The sequence below is a fragment of the Sarcophilus harrisii genome, chromosome 6, assembly GCF_902635505.1.
Source record: "Sarcophilus harrisii chromosome 6, mSarHar1.11, whole genome shotgun sequence".
In the NCBI taxonomy this organism is placed as follows: Eukaryota; Metazoa; Chordata; class Mammalia; order Dasyuromorphia; family Dasyuridae; genus Sarcophilus; species Sarcophilus harrisii.
The window spans coordinates 246,005,323-246,024,043 of NC_045431.1; the positions used below are offsets into that span (position 1 = coordinate 246,005,323).

General features: G+C 35.8%; 1 protein-coding gene across 1 annotated transcript; it reads left to right on the forward strand.

Annotated features, from left to right (window-relative positions):
• The first annotated feature begins 492 nt into the window (after positions 1-492).
• LOC100921727 (vomeronasal type-2 receptor 26-like) lies at positions 493-18,028 on the forward strand. The gene is given in 8 exon segments (XM_012552972.2): positions 493-721; positions 4,072-4,106; positions 4,282-4,566; positions 9,151-9,951; positions 14,465-14,588; positions 17,112-17,617; positions 17,620-17,862; positions 17,864-18,028. Coding segments are annotated over 8 exon segments (2,388 nt in total).
• The last annotated feature ends 693 nt before the right edge of the window (positions 18,029-18,721 follow it).

The window sequence follows — 18,721 nt, forward strand, 5'->3', positions numbered from 1 at the left end:
ATCCCATCAAAGCTGGGAAGGCTCCAGAGACAGAAAACAAGCAAGGAGGTTCCCAAACCTTTTTTTTTCTTTAAGTTTGGAATTTTTTAAGATGAAGGACACAGGTGCAGAATTGCTGGGCTAGCTGGTCCTTGGAGAAACTCACTCTCAGACTCTGGTCAAAATATTTGTTTGACTTGCACTCAAGAGATGAGAAGGAACAACTTTTCCTTATTCATCTTAAGGGAATCAGATGAATAATATCCAGGAGGCAAAAATTTCAAATAAATATATCCTGCTCACAGAAACTTTTGCCTTTATCCCAAATAGAGGCCCACTTCATGTCTCACATTCTGCTTTCCCAAGGAGAGGAGAATGTACAAAGCTTGAGCATCTGTTAAAAAAGGCAAATGCTTAGCAACAGAGCATGTGCCTATAGATGCCAGAACTACTATTTCCTGTCACCTTATACTCCCCCATTTCTTGGCTCTTTAGAGATCTGGGATATTGACCATGGGCTTGGGGAAACTGAGACTCTCACCTTCTATATTATTTATATTTCTGATTTTGCAGATTTTCTTATCTGAGCACCAGATGGTCAAAAATCTTTGTCACATAGAAAGAAGTTTCAATCCTACATATAGAAAAGAAGGGGACCTAGTCATTGCTGGATTCCTCTCCCTTTTTTTGAAGGAACAACATGCAGTGGACCAATTTTTCTTCAAAATTTATCCCTTCAGGAGTTATGCACTACCAATGTAAGTAGTTACTTTCCAGCCTTCCCTAATTTATGCAATAGTAATCCATATTTCTTATTGATTGGTTTGTTGGTAGAGTTGTATTTTTTTTTACTCTCTGAACTTTGATTAAAGTAAATATGTGGGTTTAAATATGACTGGAAATCTAATATTCAAGAAGTTGATAAATTAAAAGTGTTGTTCATGTGCAGTGCAGCAGAGACTATTCATCCCTACTTTATATGGCATTATAAGCAATCACAGATTCATCTCCACTGATGACAAACACTCACCCAGTACAAGGAGGGGTGAAACACATTAGGGAGAACCTACACCCAAAATTGGGGTTTAGGTGTTAAAACTATATTCTCTCAGAATGGACATGGGTAATACCTGATTACTTGTTCTAAATAGGAGAGGAAATATTCACAATTGTGTTCATACATGATGAAATTCTCAAGGTCATTTATGAATGCTTGGCTTGGATGAAATTTGGGTAAAGATTTGGGTTTCCTGAATTATAACAACATAAAAAAGTTGTGTATGATGAAACAATAATTATCTTAGGCATCAGAAAACAGAACAAATTCAGAATACTCCACTCGGTTCATTTTTATCTAATTCAAAGCTTCAAGCCACATCTTCCCAACAGAGAGCTGCTAGAGAAAAGGAACCAACATGTCTTATCTTTACTTAAAAACTTTGATGAGTGTTAGGACCATTTGATCTAAATGATTCCATATTGATGTTTAAAAATATTAGAATATTATGACAATACATCAAAAATACCAAACAATATGAACTTTACAGTGTCAACAAGTGCCATATATATCAAAGTACTCACAAGATCCAATACTTGCACTGAAGATTTTCATCATTTTATGTCTAGAAAGTATAAGGTATAGGGCAATTTTTGACATTAGTTATCCCTTTGGAGGGATGTAGAAGACCCTTACCCAAAATAACTTCTCAGAGATCATTCAGTAGAAAGCAGAAAAATTGTTTATTAAAACATTTGGAGGATGTCCCATCACAAGATAAGAAGAAAAAAACTTGTGGTAGGAGGGCTAGAGAAGTAATAAAGATACATAGCTTTTATACAAGAGGTTACATCACAAGTAAGAAAGCTTTGAGAAGGGGAGGGGGAGGCATCTAATTGGTTGCTGCTATTAGGAGAGATTGGAATTGAAGGTTTCTGTTTCCCCCAAATCTCCTGATTTCTAGGAAACAGAAAATCAGGCCTTCAGGCAATATCAAGGAGATAGTGGTCAAACTAATTGACTAAATATCGATAAATATCAGATATTGATAAATCTCATCAGCTCAGGTTAAATAAATATGTTTCTAGCTGGCCAAGGCTCAGGTAAATGTGAGCTTGCACATATTATACAAGTCATAGGGGAAACACAGAAATAATGAAAATAAAATAGAGAAAAAGAATTCATACATTCCTGTAAGTTCTTCACCTTATATCTCTATGCCATACACTTTGCAATTTTTGTGACATTTTTCATAAAGCCAAAGAGACCATCAAAACACTTTTTATGTTCCACACCCCATCTCTCAATTTCATGTTTTTGTCAATGCAGTCCCCCATTGTCGGAATGGAATCTCTCCTAAGTTCCATGTCTCAGAATTCCTATTTTCATTTAAATTTCAACTCACTTGATATGAAGATTTTCCTGCTCTCCCTGAGCTATTGATGATTATCTCCAAGTCATATTTTATCATCTTTGTCCCAAATATCTGCTTCAGATAAAGATACATTTTCTGTTCTGGCCAAAAGAAGAGCTATTTTTTTCTTCTCTCTTTTGTCTTTCTATCCTGATGACTTGCAAATGCCTGAACTCTAGTAGGAGACCTCATAAATGCTAGTAAGCTCATTGACACAAATTCTTAAATATATCAACATCTGCTGCTTGGGAACTCTACTTCCTGTCTTTCCATTTACTACACTGAGTTGGAGATCATTTCTTTCGCTATTCTTCTTTATGATCATTGCCTTCTCTCCTGACACTGGTGATGAATCTCTTCTTCATGGCATTCTATTCTCTTTAGATTTTAGGGAGTGTTTTTTCTCCTTTTATTCTTTTCTTTTTTGTTTTTCTTGTTTCTTGTTTTCTGGATCCTCTTTTTTTTCTCCTTCGATGGATCCTCTTGAGATCACACAGCAGCTGTAGATGTCCCTCATCAATGTGTCCAATCCATGCCTTTGGTTATTGTATCAGCTCTCATGATTTAATTAGTATCTCTATGTGGATGTTCTTCGGATTTATCTATCCTGATCTAAAGTCTCTGCTGTCCTTACTACTCATATCATCAATAGCCTCTCTGATATCTTGAACTAAATGCCCAGGAGGCATCTTAAGTTCAGTATATCCAAAATGTAAAGCATTATCTTTTGTCCCTAACCTCTCCATCCTCCTATTTTCCCTATTACTGTAGAATGCAATACCATCCTCTGATGCCCTTTAGCCTTCAGCCTTGGAGTGACCCTAAATTCTCCCCTATCCTTCACCACATCTATCCAAGATTTTCCCAAGGCCTATCTGTTTCAGCTGGTCAATGTCTCTTAAATAAATAGCTCCCTGCCTGTCCGTATCTTTTTCTGCTTCCCTCAGTTATTGTGCCTCTCTGTTGTTGTTTTTCCTTCTGTGTGTCTCTATCAATTTTGCTATATTTCTGTCTCTGCTTATAAGCTGTCTTTCCCATTAAAATAAAATCATTTTGTAGACAGAACTTTTCCCCTTCATTTTGTATCCTTACTGCTTAGCACAGTACCTAGCCCAGAGCAGTGATTAATAAGGATTGATTGATTGATTACCTGTTCTCAATTATCCATCTTCTAAGACAGGAATAATATTTCCTTGCCTGAATGAGAGAGAAGGGTGGATTACAAGGCCAATGGATATGCTGTGAAAATCTCAGTTTTGAATATCTTCCTTCTTTGACTAAGGTAGCTATTTCAGCTAGAGTAAAATTAGTACCGAACCCTCAATCTTTCTGTATTACCCATTACATGGTCATGACAATCTTTTGAAATATGTGTGTTCCATTGACTTTCCAGTGTATAATGTTAGAAATCATTATAAGGAATCTAGACATTATTTTACCAAATAAATCATCGATTTTTAGCTAATATGCTTTGCATGGTAATCTCATTGCAATTTGAGAAATAGAAGTCCTTTCTAGTTTTGTTGAAAATAATCAGTCTGCATGATCTGTTCAATTCTTTTTCAAATTGAGACGTATTCTAATGTCTAAAATATATCATCATATGTGTGTGTGTGTTTGTGAATGTGTTTGTGCCTTAATGTGTATGGTCTCGAAAGAATCTTACAGGACATAGTTGAAGTCTGCCATATTACAATTGTGGACACTGAAGTCATGGTGGTAAAATGATGTGCTCAAGACCACAATTTTAGTCAATTTTAGAGGCAGGATTTAGGATATGAATTTCTGTCTCCATCGCTGACACCCTTTCCACTATAAAAATTTGCTGTTTCTTTGCATATCAAGTTTTGCCTTCTTTTTATTTAAATTTTTCCTCTCACTTAGATCAAAGTTTAAACAATATCAGAATTTCCTTGCTCTTCAATTTGCTGTTGATGAGATCAACAAGAACCGCTATTTGCTGCCCAACACAACCTTGGGATATCAGTTACTCAATAACTTCCATCTGGAGAAACTAGCTGGGGAGAGTTCCTTAATATGGCTGTCAGGGAGAGGTCCCATTATCCCCAATTATAGCTGTGATACACAGTCCAATTCTGTGGCTGTCATTGGAGGGATGTCAGCTACACTTTCCATGGCCATGGCCACCATCCTCAAACTATATAAAGTTCCACAGGTAAGAGAGACCAAAACTCATTTTCATCCAATATGTTCTTTATATTTAAAGCCACAAATTCTTTATAATTTGTTGTGATGTAGAGTCAATAAATCAATAACCAATTATTAAGAAGTCCTCCAACATGTTCTGACAAAAGGTGATATCAAAAAGGAAAAAATGGTCCTTTCCATCTGAGAAATCATTCTGTACAGTAGGTGAGGTGATGCTCTGATGATTTTGAAGCAGGGAAAAATCTAAAGATGACTATACTTCTAATTCACCTTTTTGTACTTGTATAGAACCCTGAAGACTTTAGATAGAAGAAAGATTTCTTTTTCCTCACCTCCAAAAATTCCCATGGAGAGGTCTCTCTTCCTATTCATTTTGAAATTGATTTCTGTATTTTCCCTAAAAGCATGAAGCTTTGGTACTTATCTTCATCAGTATGTACTAATAAAGAGCATCCAATTGTGGATTTACTGAGATCTTTCAATCAGACAAATCCTTGGGAAATATACCTAATAGTGATGTTAATGTATCAAATGGTAAAGATAGATTTTTACTATGTTTGGTATAATTTAAATGGCTCTTTCAATTGCTTGAATCAGTTCACAATTCCACCAAAAGTCTTAGTATCCCAGTTTTTCTAAATGCCCTCTCTTTTTTTGTCCTTTGTTCCTTTTCTCCTTTAAGCCAATTTAATACCTTTATGATAGTATTTTATAGTTAGTTTAGTTTACATTTCTTTAACCACTGAGAGGATACTTACCTAGCATATTGTAGTTACAACCATAGCTAATTTATTTAAAAATATATTTACTTTCTCTTTAGGGGTATAAAAGTGAGTCTTTTCATAATTTCTCTACTGAAGGAAAAAATATTGCCATTATTGTGGGTCATATTTTATACATTTTAGTGCACATCTAAGCCTGTTATATTATCTGTTAAATGATGAGAAAACACTATTGTCCTACCTTTCCACTTTATGGTATGAAGCATGCTGGAATTAGGCAATATTCTATCTCTCTTTTTTGTTAGTTTATTTGTTTTTAATACACATTATTTTTGACTTATGTTGGGAAAGAAAAATCAGAGCAAAAGGGAAAAATGGGAGAGATTTAAAAATAGAAAAAAGAAGGAAACAAAGGATATATTGATTTACATTTAGGCTCTTTGACCTTTTTTCTGGATGCAGATGGCATTTTATGTCCAAATGCTATTGGTGTAATGTTGTTCTGGTTTTCCGGAGGTCTTTGGGCAGCTTTCCTTTCAGTAGAGTAATCACCACAAGAATGGCCAGGTGGTAAAGTCCAGAAATCTTTACTGTCTCCTTTGAAGTCCTATCTCCTTCACTTGGGGCTCCACTAGTTTTCTGGAGGGCCTGTAGACGTTACTTGGTCTCAGTGAAAGAATGCAGGAGGCCAGGCCAGCCACCATGAGGCTGATGAAGATACAATTCTGGCTGTTATATACTCCATTATCATAGGTGTCAATCTTGTGGAACTGTATTAAGTATTAAGTACATGTACTGAACTAGAGAACTACTAAGCACATTGCTAACCTGCATAACCATTGTTTTTATCAATTCCACTGACTTACCACCTCTTAAGAATCCTTGTTTCAAGTTCAAAGTTCTGGCCCATAACATATTGGGACTGCTTTAGATCTCTGAACTGCTGAGAACCAAGCCTTTCAGAGATGATCTTCTCATATTCCTGACATTATTGTGAACAATGTATTTCTTGTTCTGCGTGTTTTGCTCAGCATCAGCTCAAGTAAATCTTTCCAGGACTTTATATAATCAGCTTTTTCATCATTTTTATAGAAGATTATATTCCATTACCTTCTTGTACCAAAGTATATTCAACCATTCCCCAGTTGATGGGAATCCACTCTTTTTCCAATTCTTTGTTACCACAAAAAGACCTGCTGCAATCTTTTTTTGTAGATGTAGGTTCTTTTCCCTCCTTTCTGATTTTTTTCCTATAGACCCATTAATGATACTGCTGGGTCAAAGGGCATGCACACTTTTATTACCCATTGGGCATAGTGCAGATTACTATTTAGAATGCTTGCATAAATTAACACCTCCACAAATAAAGCATGAATAACCCAGTTCTCCCACATCCTTCCAACATTTATCATTACCTTTTCCTATTACCTTAGCCAATCTGAGAGGTGTGAGATGGTACTGTAGAACTGTTTTAATTTTCAATTCTCTAATCATTACTGATTTAGAGCATTTTTTCATATGATTATAAATGGCTTTAATTTTGTCATCTGAAAATTGTTTGCAAGGTTAGCATTGCCTGCTGTATTCAGGAAAGTGTCTGGTTTCCCAGAGTTTGTCTTCTGAGCTGGGACTGCATGTTGCTCTACTGATTTGCTCCTCTACTGAGTCATGACTGAGTCATTAACGCCCCTTTCACCTTAGTGAGACTGACCTTTCTTGAAGTTTTTTTTTTCTATCTTGAACAGGAAAGTGGTTTCATTGCATCAGATTCTGTTCAGACACTTTTTTTTTTTTTTTTGAGGAAATTGGGAGAGCTTGAGCAGCATTGTTACTTTATTCCTCCATGATGGCTCCACCTCCGGGGACAAAAATGAAGACAATATTTTCTGAAACACTTGGCCTTAGGGGTCTCCTCTCACAAAGCCAAGAGTTTGGGAATCTGGATGAGGATATCTTTGCTGATTGGATCACTGGATCGCTGATTAAAGTCAGAGTTCAGTGCTGGTTATTTTATGACCTTCTTAGAAAACTGGGGCTGATTGGTAACAAAGACAGTGCATATGAAATTTTCTCTTGCCTCCTGGACAAATCTCATGGTTGAAGGTCTCATACAAGACCATTTTTTGTTGTTATTGTGTTTAGAGATCAGGGATTATGGTGCTCATTGAATATGGAATGAACCATTCCTTATCACAATTCTTACTAAGCATTACTATGAACTCTTATAGAATTCTTATCCATAAGGTATCAGTAATGTGGAATTCCAATCTTGGCAGTAGATTTTAGTATGAGGAGTTCTCCATTTCCTATTCCTTCTTGATTTTGATATAGAGAACTTTTGCTCCTAAAACAAGCTCTCGGCACATTTCTTGTTTTCAGAAAAATAAAAATCCCTCTATAATTATGGGAGGAGGGAAATGTATGCTATAGAAAATCTCAGTAATATAATTGTTGATATTTGATCTGAAAGAGAAGTAAGATGAGTTAGAGAAAATAAGTAACCATGCTTAACTATTTAATTAACAATGTCATGCAGGAGACACAAAAATGTTCCTCTTGAATATACAGAAATGATATAGGGACATAATCAGGGAAATGCAAACTAAGACAACTCTGAGATACCACCACACATCTGTTATATTGGCTAGAATGAGAGGGAAAGATAATGTGGATTGCAGGAGAGGATGTGGGAAAACTGCGACACTGATACATTGTTAGTGCAATTGTCAATACATTCAGCCATTCTGGAGAGCAATTTGGAACTATGTTCAAAAAGTTATCAAACTGTATATACCCTTTGAACCAGCAGTACTACTACTGGGATTATACCCCTAAAGAGATACTAAAGAATAGAACCGGACCTGCATGTGCCAAAATATTTGTGGCAGCCCTGTTTGTAGTGGTTAGACACTGAAAAATGAATGGATGTCCATCCATTGGAGAATGGTTGGGTAAATTGTGGCATATGAATGTTATGGAATATTATTGTTCTGTGAGAAATGACCAACAGGATGAATACAGAGAGGCCTGGAGAGACTTACAGGAACTGATGCTGAGTTAAATGAGTAGAACCAGGAGATCATTATATACTTCAACAATGATAGTGTATGAGGATGTATTCTTATGGAAGTGGATTTCTTTGAGAAAGAGAAGATCTAACTCATGTTCAATTGATCAATGATGGACAGAAGCAACTACACCCAGAGAAGGAACACTGGGAAATGAGTATAAACTGTTCTCATTTCTGTTTTTCTGCCTGGGTTATTTTTTACATTCTGAATCCAAATCTTCCTGTGCAACAAGAGAACTGATTGGTTCTGCACATATATATTGTATGTAGGATATACTGTGACATATTTAATATGTATAGGACTGCTTGCCATCTGGGGATAGGGTGGAGGGATGGAGGGGAAAAGTTGGAACAGAAGTGAGTAAAAGGGATAATGTTGTAAAAAGTTACCCAGGCATGGGTTTTGTCAATAAAAAAGGCATAAGAACAAGTCAATGTTCCAATGAGAATGATTTAGCTACAAAGTTAAGAAAAAAATATTCTATCTTTTAGTGAAGTTATCTAAAAGGGGTAAAGACATTTTGGGGAGAATTTTTTCCTCCGTGGAATGCTAACAGCAGAAATTTAGAAATTACTTGATGGAGACATTGGAAAAGAGATTCTTGGTTGGATGCAGTTTCAGATTTTCCTTCCAATTCTTCCACTCCAAAAAAATGATTTTGTGATCTAAAAGTATAAATTAAAATTTACAAGCAAATTATCTGCTCTGTGAAACTGATTAATACTTGTTTGATAAGCACATAGAAAGGCCAAATTCCTACAGGGAAGGAACTCATTGTCTTCTTTATGTTTCACTTAGATCAGCTATGGTTCATTTGATCTTCTACTGGATGATAAAGTCCAGTATCCTTATGTATATCAGATGGGGAAAGAGCAATCTGCTCTTCATCTGGCCTTCATCCAATTGATGCTGCATTTTGACTGGACATAGATAGGACTGCTTCTTTCTGATACTCCAACAGGGGAAAGATTCTTCAATGATCTGAAAGAAGAGATGGTCAGGAATGATTTATACGTGACTTTTAAGAAAAGAGTGCCCCAAAATTTTAGAGAAAGAGAAGAATTTGACCTATTTTCTAGGATTATTTCATCATCATCAAATGTGATTTTTTTCTATGGAGATGCTGATTCCCTTAATGAACTTTCCCGTGTATTGATAATTTATAAACCTTATGGAAAGTTGTTTATTACCACATCTTCCTGGGATTTTTCTATTGATGCTAGTTTTGAACAGTTCCCCACTTTTCATGGTTCATTACTATTTTCTCATACCCAGATGGAGATTCCTGGTTTTACAGATTTTGTAAGAAGCCTGAATATAAGCGTAAAACTTGAGGACATTTTCCAAAAATCTTTCTGGGAGAGTGTCTTTCATTGTAGATTTTCCAAAAGAAATGAGGAAGAATTGTTCCATCCTTTGTGCTCAAAAGATCTTTCCTTCAGAGATTTGTCTTCTATGAATATTGACATGAATCTTATGGAAACGATTGCTAATGTTTACAATGCAGTGTATTTAGTGACCCATGCTCTCCATCAAATGCTCCATTCTGAGGTAAAGGAGGCATCAGAGCTTGCAACAAATTTAGATCTTCCTTGGAAGGTAACATATCTCTTCAAAAATTGGGCTTAGCACAGGATACTCACAACATTCTGTTATTAGTGATTTGTTCTAGAGAGTGATGACTTGAATTTTTCCTTTTTATATTTTTTCAGTTTTTTCCCCTTTGTGATTAAATGTAATTCTGGGTAGAAACAATGAAATTACTTCAGATTTATTTATATCAAGTCTTATATAACAATCTTTTAAAAATAATTTGTTTAATAGTTTCCTCAGTTATATTTTAAAAAATTTTTGTGTTTGTTTTTAAAACTTTTGAGTTCCAGATTCTCATTGTGCCCACTCCAGTTCCTTTTAAGAAAACATGTGAAATTCTGCAAATCATTTCCATAAAAGTCATGTTGTGAAAGAAATGAGATCTCCCAACCTAATTAAAAAAACTTACAAAAATAGAAAGAGAGACACACACAGAGAGAGAGAGAGAGAGAGAGAGAGAGAGAGAGAGAGAGAGAGACAGACAAAGAGAACAAGAAACAGAACAGGAAATAGAGAGACAGAGACAGAGAGAGAAACAGAGAGAGACAGAAAGAGAATACATGAATCTGTATTCAGACACATGACATACTCATTTCCTTCTGTGGTTATGGAAAGATTTTTTTTAAATCACACAATTCTTCAGAGTAGTCATGGATCATTGTACTACTGAGAACAGCTGGTCATCACAGAACAGTGGTATTACTTTGTATATAATACATTTCACTTTGCTTGAGTTCATGGAGAATTTTCCAAAATTTTATTCTTAGTGCATCCTGCTCATCATTTCCCATAGAACAATAATTTTCCAGGAAAAACATATACCAAAATTTATTCATCCATTTCCCAATTGTTGGACATCCCTTCAATTTTCTTTTTTTATACTGTATTTGCTTTTTGTACTTAATGTACTTAACTTGAAAATTTGAAGAAGTTGTCTTTCTTCTATGAAGCTCTTCTTCATTTTGTAGTATTTTGTATTTTGCTTAATTGTATTAGTCTTTTAATTTCCTTTGACAAATTTGACATGGTTTGTATGTATAGGAGTTATTTGTAGAACACATTGCAGGTCTTCAATAAAGTGACAAACTTTGGCCCTTTTCACACTAGTGGTTAAAGCATATGTTTGCATGATAATGCTGAACAGTTTTCCTTGGCTTCCAACAGATATCATTCTGTTATTTTTCATTCCAGAGCTGAGTACTGCTTTTTGCACATTTTTGTGTATTATACTGATTACTCAGTTTCTGCTAAGTGATTCTTTTCCACAGTAATAAATGTGATGAATACTAGAATTAAACTTTGCTAACAAAGGTTGCTGTAGTTAAATCTCTCCCCCGCCCCACTCCACACCCCTCCCTTTCTCTCTCTGTCTCTCTTTTTCTCTTTCTCTCCATCTCTCTCCCTCTCTTTCTCTCTCTCTCTCTCTCTCTCTCTCTCTCTCTCTCTCTCTCTCTGTCACTCGCTCTCACCCTCTCACTCGTATGTGTGTTTTCAAGAAAAATTTTTGTCTGTGAGATTTGGATTTAAAGAAAAGAGAAGTGCTGCAATTTCTATCGAATAATAGTGGTTCTGGACAAGACTTTAGAAACCATTCTTGGTCAACAAGGGGATAAAATCAGTCAATACTTAAATTAATCCCCACTATTCACTGGAAGTTCAAATCCTGAAGGGAGAAGTTCAAACCTTTGGCCACATAGTATGAAGATGGGACCCATTGGTAAAGACCCTGTTGTTGGAAATGATTGAAAGTAAAAGGAACAAAGAATGGTACAGTTTAAGATAGATAGTGTCATGCAAATGATTAATATTAATTTGACAGACTTTGAGATATAGTAGAGCCTAGCAGAGCAATGTAGGCTCTGATCCATGGGGTCATGAAGAGTAGGACAGGACTCAATGACTGAACAACAAATGTGTACTATTAATTCTGTGAAATTAGATTTTTTTCTTTTCCCAAAAATAATCACGTCTTAACGTTAAATTTCTCAGTGACAACAATGTAAATTAAATTTCTGTTTTTCAACCTTCTCCTTCTATATTTTGTAATTCTCTGAGAATTTTTCTTGAATATTTTCCATTGATCAGTGAAAATCACAACCTGAGTGTCCTAAATAAATTGTTAGCTTTTATTGAAAATTATGTTTGAAATCTTTTTCAGATAGAATTATTGTTTCATTTTCTTATATTTTGTCATTTTAAATTTTCATTGACAATTTGTTCCATTGTAGTTATTCTCCTTCCTAATTTTTTTAGGAATGATTTTGCCAGAGGCTTAATTTCATCATCATTTGTATTTGCTTTTATTTTAACCTTAATTTGCATTACTGTGAATAGCAAATTCTCCTTTATTACTAAATTGAGATTATTATCCACTTCTGAGATTTATATTGGACAATTTTATTTTTTCTCTATTTCCTCCTTTTTATTAAAGCTCTTTTATTTACAATACATATACATGAGTAACTTTTTAAATACATACCCTTGAAAAAACCTTCTGTTCCAGATTTTCTCCTCCTTCCACCCACGCCATCTCCTAGATGACAGGTATTCCAATACATGTTAAATATGTTAAAATATGTGTTAAATCCAATATATGTATACATATTTAAGCAGTTATCTTGCTGCACAAGAAAAATTGGATCAAGAAGAAAAAAAAACCTGAGAAAGAAAGCAAAATGCAAGCAAACAACAATAGAAAGAGTGAGAATGCAATATTGTGGTCTACACTCATCTCTCTAGGTATAGATAACTCTCTCCATCACTAACCAATTGGTACTTGTAATGTTCTGGGTATCTTTCTGGAAGTCTTGGGACCAGCCTTCGTTTCAGCAGAGTAATCACCATGAGAATAACCAGGGATAAAGTCCAAAAATCTTTGTTGTCTCCTTCACATTTTTTCTGCTTTACTTAGAGCCTGGCAATCTTTCTGGAGGGCCTTCATATGGAACTTGTTTTCTGTGGAGAAATGAAGGAGAGCCACCAAGAGCCTGACCAAAGATGGAATGTTTCTCTCTTCCAGTCCTTATTGGCTCTTATATACTCTATTATAATTACATTATCGTAGGTGTTAATCTTGTAGTTCAGTAGTCAAACTGAACTAGAGAACTATTAAGTACCATGCTAAACTAGATAACCATTGTCTTACCAATTCTACTGAGTTAATAGCTTCTTTCAAGTATACTTCTCCAGAGTTCTACCCTATACATTTTGAACCACCTCATTGTTGAAGAGAGCCAAGACCATTAGAATTGATCATTATACAGTCTTCTTGTTGCCGTGTTCTTGTTCTGCTCATTTCATTTAGCATCAGTTCATGTAAGTCTCTCCAAGCCTCTGAAATTATCCTGTTGGTCATTTGTTACAGAACAATGATATTCCATAACATTCATATGCCACAATTTTCCCAACCATTCTCCAACTGATGGACATCTATTCAGTTTCCAATTTTTTGCCAATACAAAAGAGGCTGCCACAAACATTTGAGAATATATGGACACTTTTAAAATCTCTTTGGGATATAAGCACAGTAGAAACACTACTGGGCCAAATGGTATGCACAGTTTGATAACTTGTTGAGCATAGTTGCAAATTACTCTCCATGAACTATGTTATGCTGGACATTTTTAAAAATAAAAAACGCAAACAACAAATAAAAATTTCCCTAAATATCAGTCTAGAATAACAGATTTCTTAAGCACCCACTATCTATTAGGACATATGTTAAATTCTATCAATAAAAATGTTCAATGAGAAATCTCAGTTTATGAAGGGGTCTCAAAATTGATTAATGAAGAAATAGTAAGCTTCTGCTTATCAGATGTACTGAGTTCTCTGTGACCAGCTTTTTTTTAAGCAAAGAACTTGGTATGTAGGACAATCAGAGATATTTGTAAGGAATACCTGATTTGCTGAATGGAAGATGATGTTTTTGCATTAATTTTATTTTTTACATTTTTTTATTTTTTAAAGTTTTTTGTTTCTTTTTTTTTATTATAATAACTTTTTTATTGACAGAACCCAATCCCAGATAATTTTTTACAACATTATCCCTTGCATACACTTATGTTCAGATTTTTCCCCTCTCTTCCTCCACCTCCTCCCCTAGATGGCAAGCAGTCCTATCTATGTTGAATATGTCGCAGTATATCCTAGATACAATATATGTGTGCAGAACCAAACAGTTCTCTTGTTGAACAGGAAGAATTGGATTCAGAAGGTAAAAATAACCTGGGTAAAAATAACTAAGCCAACAAGATATTGCAATTAAAAAATATCAAAGAGCTTGATTGTATCTACTGGTTAATTTGTGTGGATTCATTGTGGATAAGATGATCTGAAGTGGAAGATGAAGATACAAGTTTTCCATCGAGTATTAGATCATTCTTGTTCTGCCGATTTGCAAATACTTCATTCTACCTGTCTTCTATAGGAGAACTTTGAAATTACAATTTCCTCAATTGATCCATCTTTCACCAGTTGTTTTTTCAACATTTTCTCCCTTTCTCTGGTGGAAATATAGACTCCAACTTCTAGGTGCAATCAGAAGTGTCACCCTGGATTCAAAAAGACAGCTCTGGAAAGACAGCCCAAGTGTTGCTATGCTTGCACCCCATGTCCTGAAGGGACAATTTCCAACCAGACAGGTAGGTTCCTAAAGATAAACTGTCCTTCTCCCAAAGTAATAGACATTCTCTTTTGTTAATCTTAAACTGGTGTGCTTTGTATTTGGAAAAATAATAATTTCTGAATTGAAATAACATTGCATTTTTCAGTCATTTTCATTTAATGTGCTTTGTGATCATTCTTATAATTAGAAGCATCCCCTGGTTCAACATACCAACAACCTTTTCAAGTAGAACCCATCAGGATTTTACTACCATTGGAATCCCTAATACTTCCCTGACCTTGTAGCCTAATTGAATCTTTCCCATTCCTGCAGGAAAGCTTAACCTGAAACTTAGTTCTAAACGTCCTTCCTTTTAAGGGAAATTTTAATAGAAAAAAAAACGTAATTCTAAAAACTTTCTAAGCACAGATGCATTTGGTTGAAGAGCAGAAGTCTGGCCTCTGGATTTAGTCTTCATGAAAATATCACTTGGATAAGATTGATCAGAGTTCTCAAGGGAGATTATTTGAAAGACTTATTTTCTGGAGGATGGAATCCCAACGCAAGGAAACTTGGCTCACAAAAAATTGAATTAAAATTGATAATCCTCAAACCTCTCTCTCAGTATTGGGCTTCAGTGTAAAAGCTGATGAGGCCTACTCCTGACTTCCTTTGTACTTGATATTAATCAATAAAATAGTATGTTTGAAAGTTGAAGCTTTGTGGGATTTTTTTCCCATTTATTAACTCTTCTATTTTATTTACATAACACTCTTTATATCTGTCCTTTGGAATTGGATTTTTATTCTCATTTTTCTTATATCATTATAATCAATCCCAAAAAATAACTTATTTCTTCTAAAGGCTAAAACTCTGAATAGGTGCACTAGAATCAGACAACTGAGCACTTAAGGTGAATTATCGATTGGACATTACTATATTACTATAGGCTTGGAATATGGCCCTTCACCCCTTGCTTGTCCTGGCTTCAGCTGATTCTCAGACATCCAGGGTACTAACCTAGACTTCACAATTTCTCCCCTTTTTTCAGTTAGTATTTCTTTTTTTTCCAATTACAATTATTTTTCTGAACATAATGTGTAGTATTTATTATGAAAGTTTTCCTTTGTGTAATAATAGCTTTTCACAAAGATAGTTTTAAACATTCAACATTGACAAAAAAAAAAAACCCTCGTGTTCTAAATTTTTCTCCCTCCTTCTTCATCTCTCTTCTTCCCTAGACAACAAATAATTCAAAGTAAGGTAAAACTTGCACACTTCTTCTCAACATATTTCCAGCTTTATTATGCTGTACAAGAAAATCAGACCAATAGAAAAAAATAAGAAAAAAAAAAAAACAAGGAAATAAGCAATGACAATAAAAGGTGGAAATACTATGTTGTGATCCATATTCAGTCCCCATAATCCTCTCTCTGAGTGTAGATGGCTGTCTCTATCATGTCTCATTGTTGAAAAGAGCCAAGTCCATCATAGTTGATCACCACATGTTAGCTGTTCAGGGTACAGTGTTCTCTTGATTCTACCCATTTCAATTTTTATCAGATCATGGAAATCTCTCGAGCCCTTTCTGAAATCAGCCTGCTGATCATTTCATATAGAACAATAATATTCCATTACATTCATATACCATAATTTATTCAGCCCCTCTCCAACTGGTGGGCATCTACTCAGTTTCCAGTTCTTTGGCATAACAAAAAGAACTGTTAAAATATTTTTTATACATGTGGGTGTTTTTCTCTTCTGTACGAGCTTTTTAGGATACAGACACAGTAGATCCACTGCTGGATGCACAGTTTGACAACCTTTTCCTCATAGTTCCAAATTGCTCTCCAGAATGGTTGGATCAGTTTACAACTCCACCAAAAAGGTATTAGTTTCCGGTTTTCCAACTTCCTCTCCAACATTCATCATTACCTTTCCCTGTCATCTTAGGCAATCTTTGAGGTGTGAAGTGGTACTGCAGAGTTGTCTTAATTTATATTTCTCTAATCCATAATGATTTAGAGCATTTTTTTCATATGACTAAAAATGGTTTTAATTACTTTTTCTGAAAATTATCTGTTTATATTCATGGACCATGTGCCAATTGAAGAATGGCTTGTAGCTATTACTTTATGTTGAGAGAAACACAACAAAAAGTCTTTTTAATCTAATTTTTAAAAACCAATTCTTGACCTTCCTCTAAGGTTTTAGTGTTTCATTTCTGGACTTAAAGTATTGGATTATGTATAAAAGGACCCTTTTGGACTCATTGTAAGTGGTTTCAAATTAAAATGGATTGCAGGGAGTTTGAATTTTTGTTCTGTAAACATATGACATGCAAAAAAATACTTTTAACACATTATTTTACCCATATGGGGAGAAAGGAAGATACTGAAATCCATGTTTATTTTATTCAGTCTTTAGAACATTTATGCTTCTTATTTAGAAGGAGTCCAAAAATGAGATGGAGCCCAATGAAATGAATAACACTGTGCTTTATAGGAGACAAAAAATCAGGTCAGTATGGGACCTACCATGATTTTACTGTTGTTCACAGATGCAGAGCAGTGCCTGCAGTGCCCTGAAGATCAATATCCTAATAGGGAAAGAGATCGGTGCCTTCCCAGGACTAGGACCTTCCTGGCCTATGAGGAACCTCTGGGAATGACTCTGGCCTGTGTAGCCATCTGCTTTTCCCTCCTCGCTGTGCTGGTCCTGGGAGTCTTTCTGAAGCACAGGGACACCCCCACAGTCAAAGCCAATAATCGCAGTCTCAGCTACACTCTGCTGGTCTCCCTCAGCCTCTGCTTCCTCTGCTCCTTGCTCTTCATTGGCCATCCTACCACAGCCACCTGCTTGATGCACCAAAGCACATTCGCAGTTGTCTTCACAGTGGCCTTTTCCTCCATTTTGGCTAAAACCATCACTGTGGTTCTGGCCTTCAGGGCCACCAAACCAGGGAGCAGGCTCTGCAGGTGGCTGGGATCCACAGCATCTTACTCTCTCATTTTCACCTGCACCCTCATCCAAATGTGTCTCTGTGGCATCTGGCTTGGGACATTCCCCCCCCCTTCCTGGAGATGGACATCCACTCTGAGCCAGGCTCCATTATCATCCAGGGCAATGAAGGCTCCCTCCTCATCTTCTACTGTGTCCTGGGCTACATGGCCTTGCTGGCCTTGCTGGCCTTGGCGAGCTTCACCCTGGCTTTCCTGGCCAGGAACCTGCCAGACACTTTCAACGAAGCCAAGTTCCTGACCTTCAGCATGCTTGTGTTCTGCAGCGTCTGGATCTCCTTCCTTCCCTCTACAGCAGAGCTCCAAGGGCAAGGCCATTGTGGCCTTGGAAGTTTTTGCCATCTTGACCTCCAGCACCGGGATTCTCACTTGCATCTTTGCTCCCAAGTGCTTTGTGATCCTTCTAAGAGCAGAACAAAATACTCTGCGGATACTTAAAAAGAAAGCTACTCCCTAAGAAGCCAGATATTTTCAAGCTCACCAATCACAGTCAAGGAACTCCTTTGATCCAATGTCATAATAAAATGTTAAAGGCATCTTATTCATTTCCCTCTGTTTTCTCTAATATTCATCTTTGGTTTTTATTTGAATATAACAGGATTATGCAAGCATTCTATTGCCTTATTTAAGAATAGAGGTAGAATGAGATCACTTCCTATTTTGTATTAGTTTACGGATAGCAGACAATAAGTGAATGACATTTTTAAATATAATTGTGGGATTTAATAAATGACTGTCTGGTTTCCAATCCTAACCTTTAATGAAATGAAGAAATCATTGTCATCTTACTCCCAGACCTAGTAGAAGATATGCTTTGCCATGAACTCCTGCTTTCTCCAGTTCCAAATTCTCTTGTCTAGGGCAGAAAATTCTCCATCCCCATTAGCCTGGGAAAAACTTAATTGTCGCTTTCAGAAGTAGGCCCATAGGATTTCCCATCCCTGTGTCAATGTTAAGTATAACAAGTGCAGGTCTTCCTGAGGATTAAGAAAAGGACACAATATGTCTACTACTTTTTTGCAGATGATATGATTTTGTGTAGAAGAAATTCTAGAAAGTCAACTTAAAAACAAGTAGAAATAAGGAATCATTTCAGCAAAAATGGCAGGATATGGAGAGAGTGATGCTGAGTGAAATGAACAGGACCAGG